This window comes from Trichosurus vulpecula, chromosome 1 (assembly GCF_011100635.1).
Source record: "Trichosurus vulpecula isolate mTriVul1 chromosome 1, mTriVul1.pri, whole genome shotgun sequence".
NCBI lineage: Eukaryota > Metazoa > Chordata > Mammalia > Diprotodontia > Phalangeridae > Trichosurus > Trichosurus vulpecula.
The window spans coordinates 337,839,330-337,856,500 of NC_050573.1; the positions used below are offsets into that span (position 1 = coordinate 337,839,330).

Below are 17,171 nucleotides of genomic sequence, written 5' to 3' on the forward strand. Positions count from 1 at the left end.
AGCCCCAATTCCCCAGCTCAATTTTACTGCCTCATTCTCGAAGTGATTTAAACAACTGGAGTTTAAATATACACACACCTAACATCCCAGAGGCAGTTCATGCCAAGTCTCAGGCCCAAGTGAATTGTAACAACTAAGTTAAAAACCCATAAAAAATAAGAGCTATTTTACCTTAGATCCAACAAGACAACTTAATAACTGGAGAACCCTGCTGGCTTGGGTTGGCTTTTCCACAGGATACACCTGATTTTACCAAAAGTTTTGGTGACTGTCTTTTCTTCAAGTTGTTCTTATGCTCTCTATGGTTTTCCTTCCATGTTTCCCCTTTATTATCACATATGACATACAGCATCAACTTAAGAGATAACATAGAACATATAAACAGCTGCTTCAAAAACAAAACAAAACAAAATCAACTCACTGAATAACCTGAAGGGGCAAATGCTAAAATTGTGAGCTCCTAGTCAAAATTCTACAGAAGAGGTATTGTACAACCTACCATGTTTAGGGAAGCCCTTCAGATAGAAGATTTCCTTCTCATCTCCTACCACTGTAATAGCAGTTGCAAGGGGAAGTAAGGGGTTGCAATTTTATGGGGATGGGAGAATATACTTTTAGAAGGGACAGAAGGTAGCTAGAATGGTGGTGTGTCATTTGGAGGCTGGTCAGGATGTTTCAAGTGTGGCACCTAGGAGCAGAGGCATTCAGTATTTTCAGTGTGTGGACTGCAAGTGTGTGTTTCTGTGAAAGAAAAGGGTTTGACTCAGTGTGGGTGACTGGAGGTTACCTTTAGTACCACAGGAGTACCCAAGGGAGTGCAATCTGGCAGTGAGAGAGAAAGAAAATATGGGGGCAAGAGTGGATATAGAAGGTTGGAGCCAGAATGCTATATTCTGGCTGTGATCTGACAGACAAAAGAAGGTGGTCCAGCTCTGAGGCACCATGGGGCTCGCCACAGAGTTCCTCCTCCTACAAAGACATTATGGTGTGAGCCCAGGGTCAAGGCTCTGGCCTGGCTTCTAGTGCCCTATCCTCTCTAGTATATATTAGCTCAATGAAATTAGTCATGAAAATCTGAGAGATCAGATTTCTGTCTAGTATGACATCTGAATCATCGACAGCCAAGCTTGCCTCTGAACGTGTTTCGAAGAGATTGCCCGGGGGCAATTGGTTAACCTAACATTGACCGTGGACTCTCTAGATAAGGGAACATTTTCTCCTTCCTTTGGCCCTTGAGGTTGTATGAAACAACTTGGATAGTAGTCATACTTATAGAATGAATGAAAAAGAGCCCCAATAATGTCCAAGATTTTTTCCTTTTCTTTTTTTTTCCCTTTCCATTTTTTTTTTTAGCCTTGAGAACTCAAGAACACTTAGGGGCAGCTAGATGGTACAACATATAGAGTCCTGGGCCTGGAATCAGGAAGACCTGAGTTGCAATCCGGCCTCGGTCACTCACTAGCCGTGGGACTCTGGGTAAGTCACAACTTCTGTTTGTCTCAGTTTCCTCTTTTGCAAAATGGCAATGATAATATTAACCTGCCTCCCAGGGTTGTTGTGAGGACCAAATGAGATAATAATTGAAAAGGGCTTAGAACAGTGCCCGGCACATAGTAAATGCCAAATAAATGTTAGTTATTATTGCTACTGCTACTACTACTAGTACTGCCACCACCACCATCACCTACCATCACCACTACTATAAATATCAGAACAATGACAGACATGACATTATTTTGATTCTCTGTTTAGGATTTAGTGGGCTCTAAAAAAATGAAACTAGATGCCCATCCCTCCAGTCCTCAGTCAGAGTTCTAGATTCACCATTCTTAGTACTGGTGGCGACATAACAGGTAAAAGTGAGAAGAGTAACTGTGACATTGCTTAAGTCCCATGTCTCTCTTCCCTGTCTTCTCCTCCCCCCTCCCCCTATGTGTCAGGCCTGCCTTGCTGAGTTCTGTTTAACAAAAGACTTAGTGGTTTCTCTTAGTAGGTATTATATAGCTTAGACTGTACCCCCAACCTCCCTCCCCCTCTCATCCAAAAAACGCCTTTAAAAACAGCCCAATCAGATAACAAGGACTAAATCAATTTAAACAATAAAAAACATCAATTTTTGCTGTGAAGTATAATTCTTTCCTGGATATGCCTGATCTAGCCCTGCTCACTGGACAATTGCTTGTCTATTATATGAGAAGCATGATGCAAGATATGGAGGTTGAAGGGAGGAGAGGCACAAGATAAGGAAAATGCAGATCTTGCTTCTAAGGATCTTAGTGGTGAAAACATAATTATTTATGAAGCATCAATACATATATAAATAACTCCAGCTAACCAGAGACATAAGGAATGTGCTTCTGGGGTTCAGAAGAGGGGGAAATCCCAACTAGTTGGGCAGATCAGAGATAACTCCACAATGGAATTGAGATTAGAGCATGGCTTGGCATAATAGAGAATATGTGGGTAACTGCAAAGAAAATAGCTTGGCTCCAGTATGCTATTACGTAATCTAGGAGTGGACAAATTGTTGATTGCATCAGAATCCCATTGCTGGCTCTACCACTGTCTAGGAGGGTGGCCTTGAACACGTGTGTTATCTAATCTTTGCCTCAGTTTCCTTATGTCTAAAATATAATTATGTCTCCTCTTCCCTCCCTAACCAGAGGAATGCTTTCAGGACAAATGAGCTCAGAATCTGGCAAGCACTCTAATGCTTCTAAAGCATTCTAATGCGTCTAATAATGACATATTTTTATGTGATCATTGTTATTTATTATATAAGAATTACGAATATTGGCAGTAACAGGCATGGAGAAAATTAGTATCATGGGCTATATCCTAGCCATTCCAACAAGCACAGAAAAAGATGTATTTTAAAACATCTATTTTCATAGGAGGAAATGTACTTGTTTAAGCTAAGCCTAAGTTTTGCTCTGATGATAATAATGTTCCTTGGGAAACTAGGTCTTTCTGGCACCTCCTCCTCAGCAGACTTTTTTCTAGCAACCTTTAGTGCCTCATCTGAGAATTATTAAAAGCCCTGGTCAAATAACATTTTCCTTAGGAATTCTCCAAGAGGCTGATTCAATTCCTTCCCCCCCACCCAACATCTGTAATGGAGCCAAACTCTGCACTAAAAACTAACCCCCAACAGACACCATAAATTAAATCAAGCAGGCAGGAGATGGTTAAACAGTTTTTCTTGTCAGATCAATCTGCTCTAATCATTCGGAAAGAGTCTGCAAATCGAGGCTGCAAACATATAATGGTAGAGAGAAAGAATGTTACCAAAGACAAACGATTGTTATGCTGAAGTCCAGGGAAGTGGTGTCTTTAAGAGGGATTACATCTTAGCTTGGCAAGAGCTTTGTTCTCACCACTCTCAAAATACAGACCCCTCACACTTACAGTCGTATCTTTAGGTCATCTATTCATTCTTTAACTTCTTACCAAAAAGTACCCAAAGTTAACAACAGTAAAAAAGCACCGTCATCCAAAGGCCTGTGAAAGGTAATGAACATCACTTGTCTTTTATATAAAGCCTCACCTATTTCTGTCTCGATACTGGCTTTTAACTTCATTAAAATTTACAGTCACTGACTTTGAGGCAACTTAGCTTGACACAAAATGCAGTTTGTAAGATCTGAAAGGTGAAAGACCATTCTAATACTCTGATAGTATAATTTTCTTATTGCATGGTCATAGACTTGTTTTTGTTTTTTATGACTGAGTTTAATTGGTACCTTTTATTTTTAAACTACAGCAATTTCTGGAAATACACCCCCACTCCTCCCTCAGATTGAACTTTCCATTATAACAAAGAAAAGCAGGTAAGCAAAAATACCCAATGTAAACAACACTTTACCCTGTGGTATATCCCCCTGCTCCTTTCCTGAGAAGAGAGATCACTGTAACTAGTTTTCTAGTACTTAATGGGTAGGATTGGAGGGCTAGCATATGCCCAAACTCCACTTATAAAAATATAGTGAGTCTTGGAGCAGGAACAGGTAAATAGAGTTAAGTGTTATGACAGTCTTGTCATCATGAACTTTATTCCACAAGCACCTGCAAGACTCTTTTAGGGAGCTTGGGCAAATTAGGCAATAGTTCTAGAAGCAGATGTAGATTCTCCAGAAATTCAAGAAGTAAGGAATGAAGTTTAGAGGATAACAGATTGAAAGAAGTGAAAAATAAATCAGTAACTTACAGCCATAAGGAAACATGTGAAACTCAATTTAAAAAAAAGAAGCCATTCTACAGAGACTCCTAGAGTAAGATGATTAATTTCTGCAAACACACAACTTTCTATCCTTGGAGAGAGATGGAATGTAGTGTCAATGGTGGGTGATAAAGTGATTTAGTTATATGACACATTAAAAGTAAACACTGGGGTAATCACAAAAATATCCATCTAAAAAGAAGAATGTAGGCAAGTAACCAACTTAGCAACCAGTTGGACTGGAAATGTTCATTTTTAAAAAGTGAGTTTAAAATTGTAATGCATTTTTTCATAGAGACTATGTTATAAATGGTTCCCAGGTCAGTCTACAAAAACCAAAAACAATCTCTGCAATATCTCCCCCTATTCTCCCCTGATATTGCCACCACTCTAGTGAAGGCCCTCATCACCTCCCAACTGGACTCTTGCAGTAACTGGGTGGTAGGTCTACCTGCCTCTAGTCTCCCTCCTCTGAAATTCATCCTCCATTCAACTGCCAAAGTGATTTTCCTAAAATGTAGGTGTGACCATGATCCTTTTCTACTCGATAAACTCCAGTGGATTCCTACTGCCTCCAGGATCAAATACAAACTTTTCTACTTGACATTCAATGCCCTTCATAATCTAGCCCCCTCCTACCTTTCCAGTCTTCTTAAACTAAACTCTCCTCCATGTAGTTTTTAATCTAATGACATTGATCTCCTGGCCAAGAAACACCATCTCGCAGCTCTGGGCATTTTCTCTGGCTGTCCCACATACTTGGAATGTTCTCACTCCTCAACTCTCTTCTCTGGCTTCAAGTCCCAACTAAAATTTCATTTTTACAGGACCACCTTCCCAGCCCTTCTTAATTCTACAGTTATTCCTTCCATATTGGGGGGAAGGGGGTTAAGGGAACAAAGCCCCTGCAATTCGGAAAATACACATAAAAGTTTCTGGCCTTCTCTTTGTACCAGAGAAGAAATCCGAATTATTATGGTATTAAGAAATAAAATATGTTTATATGATACAACACCATACATTTATTTTATGCATTTCCTGGTTTCTACACTTTGTTTTCATGTCATTTGCTGGACTTTGTGTGCTGTCTGTGGTTTCCTCAAAACTCCCCAAAAATTCCCATTTAATTTCTTATGCTGACTGGAGAGATATAGAAGCTGCAAGGAGGAAAGTTGTGATGGGGAAAGGATAACTGTAGTGCCTTCCCTTTCTTAATTATTTTCTATTTATCCTGTATATAGCTTGCTTTGTCTATATTTGTTTGCACATTGTCTTCCCAAGTAGATCAGAAACTCCTTGAACTCTTTTTATATGCCCAGGGCTTAGCACCACGGCTGGTGCATAGTAGGTGTTTAATAAATGTTTACTGATTGATGGGTTGTCTCTTCCACATCTTTAACTTCCTGGCTCTCTCCAAGCCACTCCATCTATAGTCAGGGGTATGCTGGAGCCAACTTTCTCAAAAGCTGATCATTTAATTTTCAATGTGAGCATTAATGCCTCCGAAATTGGCCAATGTTACAAACCAGGGATTTATTGTTTTGTTGATTGTCTAGACTTAAGAAAGTGATATGGAAAATGTTAATGATACAGATTAAACTTACAAGTGTAGCATGTTCTCTTTTCCCATCCCCCACCCCTACCTCCACCCCTGGAGAGACAGTCCTTAAAACATTTACCAGCAAACCCCTGCTTATACTTCAGCCTCCTTTGAAGATCCTCTCACCCAAGCCGAGACTCTCACCAGTTAAGTTCCTGAGCTCTGACTGACTCTGAACCTTAGGGGCAACTAAATGGCACAGTGGATAGGGCACTGGGCTTGGAGTCAGGAAGACTTGACTTCAAATCTGTCTTCAGACATTCATCACCTCTGCCTCAGTTTCTTCAAATGTAAAATGAGGATAATAATAGCACCTACCTTCCAGGGCTGTTGTGAGGATCAAATGAAAGACTATTTGTAAAACACTTAGCAAAGTGCCTGGCACATAGTAAGTACTATATAAATGGTTCACTGTTATATTCCCACCACCACCATCATCATCATCACCATCACCATCATCTTGCCCAGTTCCAGGTCCACTCTGCTACTTTACACAGTTGTCTTAAGGTTATTCAGCTTTGCACTTACCTCCCAATCCACACTCCTTTCAACCCCAGCTTCTATACATGTTGTCTTCCCTTATTGGAATACAAGCTCCTTGTGAGACCTTATTTACCTATTTTTCTATCTCTAGTGTTTAGCACAGTGTCTGGAATATAGTAAATCCTTAATAGATCCCCACCCCCTTCAAAAAGAAACTCTCTCTTTCCCTCCATATATATGTGTCTGTATACACATACATACATATACATACACACAAAAAGGGGTTTTTATACATATGTATATACACACACATGTGTGTGTATACATACACAGACATACAAACATATATGTATATATCTCACTACTAGGGCAAACCTATGCTAGCACAAAGAGAGATTGACTTATCACGTTAAATGTGTTTTGGGGCACAGCTATCCTGCAGCTGGGGTGGGAATGACCATGATGCTGTGCCTTTTCTTCTTTTCAGGATTGAATTTAATGAAACTGGGCAATTTTAATGGTTAATGGACCCAATTCTTCTTTAAATAAAAAAAGTAAAAGATCATGGAGATTGAAAAAAAACCACAAACCCACACATTTCCTAAAAGAAAGTTTAAAAAAGACATCTGTCAAGGGACGAATCTATGGCTTTGAGCTATGCTATGTCATCCCTGACATTCAATCTGATTTATCCATTGGCTTTGTTTTATTGGAATTTCAAATGTGTTCCTTTCACTTTCAAAGCCTTCTGCTCTTAATTTTCCTGCCTATTCTGATTTCCTTATTCAGTATAAACTAATGTTCTGAAAATTCTTTGCTTTCCCATTGTCTTTTCTGCTTTCCACATATTTAACTTCATTTGACCCTTGAGTCTATTCTCACACATTCATTTTGCCTGTAAATGCTTCCCAGAGAGAAAATTTCCCCCACTGTATGCAAGTGGCCAGAGGTGGGGCCTACAGAGAGAGAAATGATACCAGATGCTAAGTGCATTATGCCTGTACACGTCATTTATCTTCTGGTTATCATTACAATTGCTAAGAAACATTTGTGGAAAGTCAAAGTGCTAGGCACTGAATAAAGTAAAATAAGATATAGGCTTGCCTAGATGTAATCAAGCTTTCACAAGGACAAATCTGCTGGTATAGGGGTTTAGGGATTTCTAAATACATTGTAGTAAAAATAAGAAGCAATATAAAACTAGGAATATCTTTAAAAAGGAACATCTCTATAAAAAGGAATATTTCTGTATCTGCTTGCCTAGATTCATGATTCTTCCCAGTACAGAGCTAATTAATGTCCTGAAATGCCAACTCTGGCCAATTTCTAGCAAGAGGTACTACTACACTGAGGCAAAAACGATCTCCTAAAACAATACGATTTTAGCATTAGTTAAATACATTTCATATTTATACCAGGAATATTAGACTCACTATAGATTTTCTCTGTGGAATAAAGTAAAAAAAAAACACAAAAAACAAAAAACAAAAGCTTTTTTCCTTCTTTCTTTTTGCTTTGAGGTAGTACATATTTAAAAAAAAAAACCCAAACTCAAATACACTAGACTCAATCCTTCTATACTGTGGATTTCTAGAGGACAGTGAGACCAATAAATCTGTCCTTTTTGTAAGCAAGTTGGTTTCAAGGGGAAAAAAATAAATTAGGCAAAGAACAGCTTTACTCACCTCATATGATCATTAATAAGCATTGGTCAAAAAGAAACAATTTGTTGCAGAGAATAAAACTCAGCTACTTGGTTTTAATGACTAATTTTAATCCTTCCCTTTATCCACCCTCCTTCCCATTCCTGCTTCCCTCTCACCCCACTACACCTTCACAAATACGCTTTCAGTTTAGTATTTTACTTTTTCTTAACATTTTTAGGAAAATATTATAAAACTGGGATCTCTATCTCAGTTTACTGTGGAAATTTCATTTATATGAAAGCACTGTCAGTATTAACAAAATACATCTTCCTTCCTATCCCCACCATTAATTAAAACCCTATCTCTGCAGTCTGGGATTGTTGTTTAGATTATACTAAGAAATAACTATAGTATCCTTCATATTGTGCCATTTTGAGATTGATCTGATGCCCTGGAGCTAGAAACGGGGTAAAAAGGGATTAAGAGTAATAAAATAGGCTTAATTTCATTATTCAAGTTCTGCTCGTGTAGCTCCTTAACTTACATCAGTGTATCTGGGGAAGGAGAAGAGAGAAAATTCTTTAAAGGGAAGAACTGCAAAGTCTTTCCCACAACTTCAGAGTTAAAACCTTTTCACCTTGACGGCATCTTAAAAGATTGCCAGCCTTGTCTGCATGACCTGCTGTACCTGCAGTGGTACCAAATACAATGCTTGGCATATAGTTAGGGTTCTAAAATTCTGATCATTAACTGACAATACATCTCTCAATAGAAACAAAGGGTCAATTCATGTCAGACTGTAGATTCGCCACTGGAAAAAAAATGAGAGTGTGGCTCTTTCTGTGGCTTACTTTATCACTGTCCAGGGTATTCTGAGAAGTATGGGAGGCAATTGAAATGGTATCAGGCTGGCTGCTACCATCACCTTGACTATCCAAGTCCTCTCCATCCCTGTGAAGATAAAATAGTTTTTAGTTACTAGCAATGTCTTCCCCCCCCAAAACAGAACAATTTGAATCATTTGTAATTTATTTGGAAATTATTGGATTTTTAAAAATTCTACTATTTTCCTCATGGTGTTGGAGTTAATATTCTTAGGAAAGATCCTCTTACAATAAAATGGAACACCCTACTAGAATTGGGACAGAAATGATTTTGTGTAAATGGCAATCAGGAAGTGATCTGAACACGTGTATCAAAAAACTTGAATAATTTGGTTAATCTATGATGTCATGGAAATGGCACCCCCTCAAAAAGCACAAATTATAACTTATCTCTGCCTCATCATGTAGAATTCTTCTATGTGAACTGCCATAAATCCTCTATAAAGCTTCTACCTCAAATATTAAAGACCACAGGTCTTTAACATCCTGGGGGTCACAATGTGGCATTGGAGCTGTCTATCTTTGACCCCTTGCTTTGTGCTAGTCTACCTTGTCTCTCAATAATACATTTCACAGATGACTTCCTGCGTACATGTCATAGTTGGCGATATGCTACAATTATTGTATGTTCACCATGCATCTCTCCATGCCCTTTGGGTAACCAGTAATTTCTTCATCTTCATAGATAGTGACATTTTATAATTTGCAGTCACATGGCAACACCAGAAATACAACAGCGTTAAAAAAAAGGTGGGTTTTAATTTTAGGAAGCAGCTTGGAATGGTTTAAAGTGTTCAAGAATTTCCCAAATGCAATCCATCTCACCACCTTCCTCCTATGATTTTGGGCGACTCTCATTGTTGATCTGAGGTGTATTTTCTAGATATAGGTACTGATGGACTAACTCAATAGAGTAATCAGCCATTTATACATCATAGTCTGCGAAGAAGTGATTCTTTATAAATTTGGTTTTGTTCTTCTAGGCTGACCATTGGGCAGATTTCTTTTGAATATCTGTGGTCTGAGGAAGTTCTGTAATGCACTGGGAATTGATGCAATTAGCATCATGTTATTCACAAACAAGAGCATCTGAGAGACTACCATCTATAAGGAATCCTTCTGACATTTGGACTTTGTAAAGAAGTTGCAGAATCCTGCACAACAGTGGCAAACACCTTTGGCAGTCAAAGAAGTAGCTGTCCCCACTTCACGTTTCAGTGACCATCAGAGGTTCACCAAATCATTATTTTTGTGGCTTTGTCTATCAAGGACTCTTAGATGATCTTAACATATTGCTGGGGGATGTACTGTTGGAAGAGAACCTTTAAGGTTCCATTTTGCTTTACTGAGTCAAATTTATTTTTAATACTCAACTGAGAATTAGCACAAGGGAATCTTGTATTCTATTTACCTACCAGTCAACTGTGTGGCAGGACAACTCTTTATGTTAGGGAGTAGGAAACTGAAAATCTGCCTATTGATTCCTTCTTATATTTTCAACAAAGATGTTTTTAATGTATGGGGTCATTCTTCATGGCAATGATGAGATATGGGAATGAGAGAGATGAGGAAGTAAGATGGATTGGTAGAAAATTGTGTATCTTAATCATCTTTTTTGTAGAAATTATACCATGAGCGATTATTGCTAGTTGTTGGGTAGTTTCACCTCTTTCTGAAATCTTAAAAAAAAAATTGATCCTTCAGTCCTTCAAAACTGCGTTGCCTCTGAAATAGATGTCTTTCGCCTGTGCTTATGGGTCAAGTACTTTTCCAGTTTTTGTCTTCTTTAGTGCCAATTGCCAATTTTATGTCATCATTTAAGACTTTAGGGACTTAGAGGTATTTACATTGTCACTGAGGATGAATACAGTGTTACTAAGTTACAGTTGGGATGCTCTCTGTGTTTGCCATACACTATCCCTCCTCCCCTCTGACACTGCTGCTACTCTAGCGCCAGGCCTCATGCGCCTAGACTATTGCAATAGCCTTCTGGTGGGTCTCCTTGCCTCAAGTTTCTCCCCACTCCAATCTATCCTACACCCAGCTGTCAAACTGATCTTCTTAAAGTATAGGTCTGATGACATCACCCCCATTCAATAAGCTTCAGTGACTCCTTGTTGCTTCCAGGACCAAATATAAAATCCTGTTTTGCTTTTAAAGCCATTATAACCTGGTTGCTTCCTAGTTTTTCAGTTTTCTTTCACCTTATTCCCCTCCACTTACTCTAGGGTCAGGTGGCACTGGCCTCCTTGCTATTCCTTACACACAACACTCTCCTCTCTTGGTTTGGGTCATTTTCACTGGATGTCCCCTGTCTCTGGAACTCTCTTTCTCCCCCTCTTCATCTCATAGCTTCCTTTAAGTCCCATGTAAAGTTTCACATTCTACAAGAAGTCCTTTCCATCCCTTTTTAATCCTGGTGCTTTTTTCCCTCTAAGACTATTCCCATTTTATGCTGAATATATGTTGTCTATATGTTGTCTCTCCCATTAGACAGAGATTCTTGAGAGCAGGGGCTATGTTTTTTCCTTTTTTTTTTTATCCCCAGGCTTAGAACAGTACCAGCACATAAGAGGCACTTAAGAGATGCTTATTGATTGATTGCATCAGTAGAGAGAAAAGACTCACACTGAGAAAATCATAGATCCTTGAAGAATTAACAGTTAGAAATGTAAATAGACCTGTTCCATTTTTCATCTGTTTGTTGTCCTCCTTCCAGTTTTACATTTGATGCCCTTGGGATAATTTGGATCTCATGCCAACCTTTCTAAAGATTCACTTTCTCCTTGCTTGTGATCTACATATTCACCTGTAATATTCTGAAAATGGTGCTGCCCTTGGCTAATAGTTCTTTCTTCTTGGAAAAGACACGGAATATTTGCTGACTAAAGTGGTTTGGAGGCTTTTGTAACCTCCTCACTGAGAAGACTGTTATAATCTGTACGAAATAGTCACAGTTTATGTCCCATCAAAAAATATCACATAAATATTCAAAGGTATCAGTAAGGGACAGAGGAGGGAAAAGGGTAAGGGGAGAAACTACAGAGCTAAATATGAGTTTGAACATAGTACTTCATATGGTTGCATTCTAGTGCATGAGAGCCATCCTGGATGTTTGCAACAACCAGCCACATACCTTCTTCCCTTCTGTTTAGCTGTTGGAGCTGTTTTAGGAATATGAATTGGTTCTTTCAGTGCTCCTTTCAAATGAATGGTTCTTTCCTGTATCACCTCTCGAATGTGTTTGATCCAGTCCTGCTTATTCTCTATACTGGAAGCCTAAAAAAAAAGTTATGAATCCATTTTGAAGCAGATTTTTTTTACAGAATTTAAAATAAATATACTGAGACATATGCATTCATATGACATACATGTGCATGCACATGCGCACTTCTTATTTCAAAACAACTATACAGGAGAAATGCAACCAAATACAATTAAAAGTGGTTAGATAACAACTTCTAAGTTCTGACCATTCTTTCACCAAAAGTGATTTTTTGTTGTTTAGTTGTTTCAGTCGTATCTGACTCTTTGTGACGCCATTTGGGGTTTTCTTGGCAAAGATACTGGAATGGTTTGCTGTTTCCTTCTCCAGCTCATTTTACAACTGAGGCAAATAGGGTTAAGTGACTGGCTCAGGGTCACACGTCTAGTAAGTGTCTGAGGGCCAGATTTAAACTCAGAAAGATTAATCATCTTGACCAAGCCCAGCACTCTATTCATTGTGCATCTAGGTGTGAGGTAAGGTTATGATGCTTTCACTGTCTCCATCACCTGCCCTGCATACCCTGAAAATAGGGCTATTCAGAGTCTACAAAGGTCATACCTTTACCCTTATATATTATTTCAGATCCACAATGAAGAGAGTAGCTGCTTCTGTCATGTTCCCAAACCAATGACTTCTTTTTTACAGTCAGGATAGAAACCATAGAGAATATATAGCAGAAAGAGATGCTTTTTCAAAATTCCCTTTAGGCTATCTGCACATAAATTACAGTACATGAGTCACTAAAGAGCAAACAATGACACCTGGATTAGAACTAGCCACTCCAAGTGGCTTTTAGTTTGGGGCACCATCAACTGGCTCATTGTTTGTCTATTAAAGGACATATTACATATGCTCTTTGGCTGGATTTAAACAATCACTTTATTGCTCACTAAAAACTTCAGAGAAATGCTCTGAGAAAAAGCCTGCCTGTTCAGCTTGACTTTTTTGCCATATGCATAAAGAGGAGATCTTTGTCCCTTAAGAGCTGATTTCTGGAAAGCATTATCCTGCCATTCTCCGAGAATCATTCCTTTTAGAAATGATTGTCACAAACTATTTAGAACAGACAGTGAATAACCAGGAAAAGGCATCTGCCAATAAAAATGGACAAAACTAGCCTGGCTAAGTAAACAAACAAAAAACACTGCCAAAGAAACTGAAATCTGATAGCACAGCTGCTAAACTATTTTTCTTTCTTTCTTCTTTTTTTTTTTTTACCAGTTATTGTTTTTGAAAATCATCTACTATAGTGAGAAGTTCTATAGAATTATTTGGTCCTGATAGCAGTGAAATATATGAAGGGAAGGGAATGAGCTGGCCTCTGACTTCCTTTTCTTGACTTAGCCTTTAGGCCCAAATGGGCCCTTCCTTCCTCCCTGAAACCTCACCCTCCTCCCCACCCCCTTTCTCTAGCTTTCTTTCTTCCTCCCATGAAAAGTATTCTCAAGAGAGTCAGAGAAGGAAAAAAAAAAACTTTAAAAATCTCTGATCTACTGGAATTGGAATGCCTCGTGAAAACAATCAGGAGTTAAAGAGATATCATCTGGGTTAGGGTAAAAAAAAAACAATTTGGCAGAGACTGGAAATAATCAGGAAAAGAAGAATAAACTGCTAAGCGTGCCTTGAAAAATTACAACGCCTATTATTTAACAGGGAGGAGTTAAGGGCTGGATTTAGAAGCAACTATAAAACCTTAATTAAAAAATTAGGGAAAGACAAAAAGGCAAACAACTTTATAGAGAAATATAGTCTTATGAGAAGAGAGACCCAGCTTGGATAACTGGGCAAAATGTTCCAAATCCTGAGGGGAAGGGCAAATGATCCCCCCCCCCCGCCCCAATATTTATTGACATACTAACTTCTGAACACAATTGCATAAAAGTATACCTTAAAACAAATGGCTATTCCCAAATACTTACATTTTGAAATAACCTTATGATAACTTTGGTGGGGGTTTTTCGCTTTTGTTTTTTAACAGGCAATTGGGGTTAAATGACTTGCCCAGGGTCACACAGCTGGTAAGTATGTGAGGTTGTATTTGAACTGAGAACCTCCCCACTCTAGGGCCAGTGCTCCATCCACTGTGCCATCTAGCTGCCCTTTAATAATTTTGAAGTAACACCCTGGTCATTTACCTTTATGTTGCAAAATGATTTATTTTATGCTACATGTAGCACTGAAGGTGTAAGTAAGTGGTTGCAATGACAGGCACATTGTTTCTAGACTATGAAAGCAAACAAAACTAAACTTGTTTTATGGGATGTTCGGGTAAGAAACCATCAATGATTTCCTCACAATGTACAGTCTTTTAGATTCCTGGGTAAATAACGTTTTACTCTCTTAGAGAAAGCTAGAAAACTCTTGCCAAAGATTCTCCACAAAGTATTCAGTTCCTCTGCAAATACAAGCTTTCCCAGAAGATGTTCACCATGCTCCCCCTCTGCAACATACAGGAAGTCTTATTTTTGAATTGTGTCATGGATCTATTATGATATCCTAAAGGCACCTTGTCCATATTTGGCGATGATATCTGGAAAAATTTCCTAGATGCCTTTTTAAAATCAAAGAATGTATGACCATTTCAAGGGGAGTATCTTTCCGCCCAGAGGTGAAGACAGGGGGTGGGCTCTATGTAAGTTTTAACACATGGACATAAATAGTTCCCTGTTGGCCTCTGCACATGAAGCTGCTATGGTTATATATCTTTGTAAAGTTTATGGTCCCATAATGCACAGACTCATAAACTTCAAAAAACCTAGAAATCACATTTACCTAATATTTAGCAATGTGTTAGCTGATTTGTAAGTGACATTGTGCCAGAGCTATCATACAAACGCTGACTTTGTGATTATCCAGATATGCATTACTATATAATGCAATTTTATAGGTAATTGGTCAAAACTATGTAAAATAACAACTTCCACAAATAGAGGACTAGAATACTTATAAAATCGGTACATATCCAAAGAACCCATTCAACAGAAAAGTCCTTGACAAAACCAAAGACTAAAATCACAATTTCTTGCATGTATATGGGAACATTTTTCTTTAACATCAGAGATGAAATAGCTGAGGTTCTGATTCACACGCTGGAATCTCATTAAACATTTGGCTTTTCTCTCAATATTTCTCTGCAATAAATCTCTAACTAAATCTTCCCCAAGCTCAGACATCCTGAAGTTGCTGCTTCAGTTTCTGGCCCTTCTAGACAACTCAAAAGAGAGCTCCATCTTCATTTTTAAAAACTCTTTGTAGCCCCCACTAAACAAGACAACCCTCCTCCCCCATCACCCCTGAATAACTCTTCACTAAGAGACTAGGGAAACCTAATTTTTTTAAAATGCTGTCTCCTAGTAATCCATATAAAAAATGTCATGCTACTTTTGACATCACACCCTAAAGAGCATCTCCAAAATTATCCTCACTTTGCAAAAGGAAAGTTAACACATAACCTGACTTCCCTATGGCACCAAATAACGTTAAGGGAGCAAGGTAAGAACTTTTATGCCATCATCTACCAAGAATCTTTGCCTACTTAAAAACCAGTTTTTATTACTGTGGTCAAACCTGTCAGACATACATTTGGGAAACTATCCATCAACTTGTAAGTCTGCAGTCTGAGGCCCGTATCTTACTTGTATGATTGCCTATAAAATCAGGTCAATTTTATCAGTATTGCAAGAATGAAGGAAATAAAAATGCACCTTCTCTCCTTTTTTTAAAAGTAGGTAAGAGAGGATTCAGCAGAGTTTATTTCTCCACATAAAATATAACATTGTTCATTAGTTGTATTTAGCCAATATGGGAATTTTATCTTCAGGTTTCCAAGCAATACAACTGCTACTATTTTGAAAACCAAATGCTTTAAAATGGCATACATACAATTGTGATGCGTATTTTCACGTGAAATGTATGCCACTACCTCTCACACCCTCCCCCAGTCCTTTTCTGTTGCTGTTAATGACATTAATGTACTCCTAGTTACTTAGACTCATAACCTGGGAGTCATGTTCAACTCTCATGTCCAAGTTATGTTGATTCTATCTCCATCATCTTATGTTCAGTCATTCCTTTCCATTCCCACTGCAACTACTCTGGTTCAGGTCCTCATTATTTCTTGTCGAGATTATGCTGATAGTCTCCTAAATGAACTTCCTATCTCCTGTTCATTCCTTTTTCAATCCATTTTTCACATTCTCTAATGACCAGAAAATAAAATATAAACTCATGAACCTGGCATTTGGGCCCCTCCACAATCTGGCTCCAACTTTGTTTTCTAACATTATATCCTAATACTCCCCATGACGTTCTCTGTGTTTGAGCCAAATTGGCCTAGTTGCCATCTCCTGTTCTCATCCTGTTCTCTCCCTTTGTTCACACCATCCCCAGTGCCTGAAGTACAGCAATCAGAGGAAAGAGAACTCTACACCATCTCGAAGTCTCTCCCTTTTCTTCAAGGGTCAGTGAGTTACCAACTCTCCCGTTAAGCCTTCTCCACTCTCCTTCGCACCAAACGAAAGTGAATACCTGTTGAATTTCTTATAGCATTCTCTCTAGTTCTCTGTGGTATTTATCACTCTATCCTTTATATCACAGGTCTTTGTCTGCATGTTGCTCCTCCCATCTATATTATAAATTTCTTGAGAGTAGGCTCTCTCACATTTAGCTTTGTAGTTATGTAAGCACTTAATGTTTGTTGAAGTGAACTGTTGAACATATTTCCAAGTGTCAGATAGACATACCTTTAAGACGATTTTATTATCAGAAGTTGGGGTCCTTCCTACCCACAGTGCAAATTTGCAAGGATCTCCTTCAACGTGTTCTGTAACACCCAGTTCTGAGGTCTGGACAAAAAACAAAATAATAGATACATTAACAATTGTAATATGACTTAAAACAAATAAAACTGCAGCAAATTTTAAAGATGATTCCGTAGTCAAAACTGGTGGCAAATGGAGGGGTTGTAATTTCAACAGTGGAGAGTACCTACATTAAAAAGATCACAGGTCCATCTAAGTATAATGACATAAGTAAATTAAAAATCATAAAAACCTCAAATTTCAGCCAAAAG

At 38.4% G+C, this 17,171-nt stretch overlaps 1 protein-coding gene across 1 annotated transcript in view; it reads right to left on the reverse strand.

The window, feature by feature from the left end:
- TRIO (trio Rho guanine nucleotide exchange factor) overlaps positions 1 to 17,171 on the reverse strand; it is a 288,299-nt gene that overhangs the window by 103,926 nt on the left and 167,202 nt on the right. Inside the window, exons 30-32 of the mRNA XM_036745208.1 lie at positions 16,843 to 16,944; positions 11,969 to 12,111; positions 8,800 to 8,899 (exon numbers count right to left, since the gene is read on the reverse strand). Coding sequence (XP_036601103.1) covers positions 8,800 to 8,899; positions 11,969 to 12,111; positions 16,843 to 16,944 — 345 coding nt within the window. The remainder of the gene's footprint in view (positions 1 to 8,799; positions 8,900 to 11,968; positions 12,112 to 16,842; positions 16,945 to 17,171) is intronic.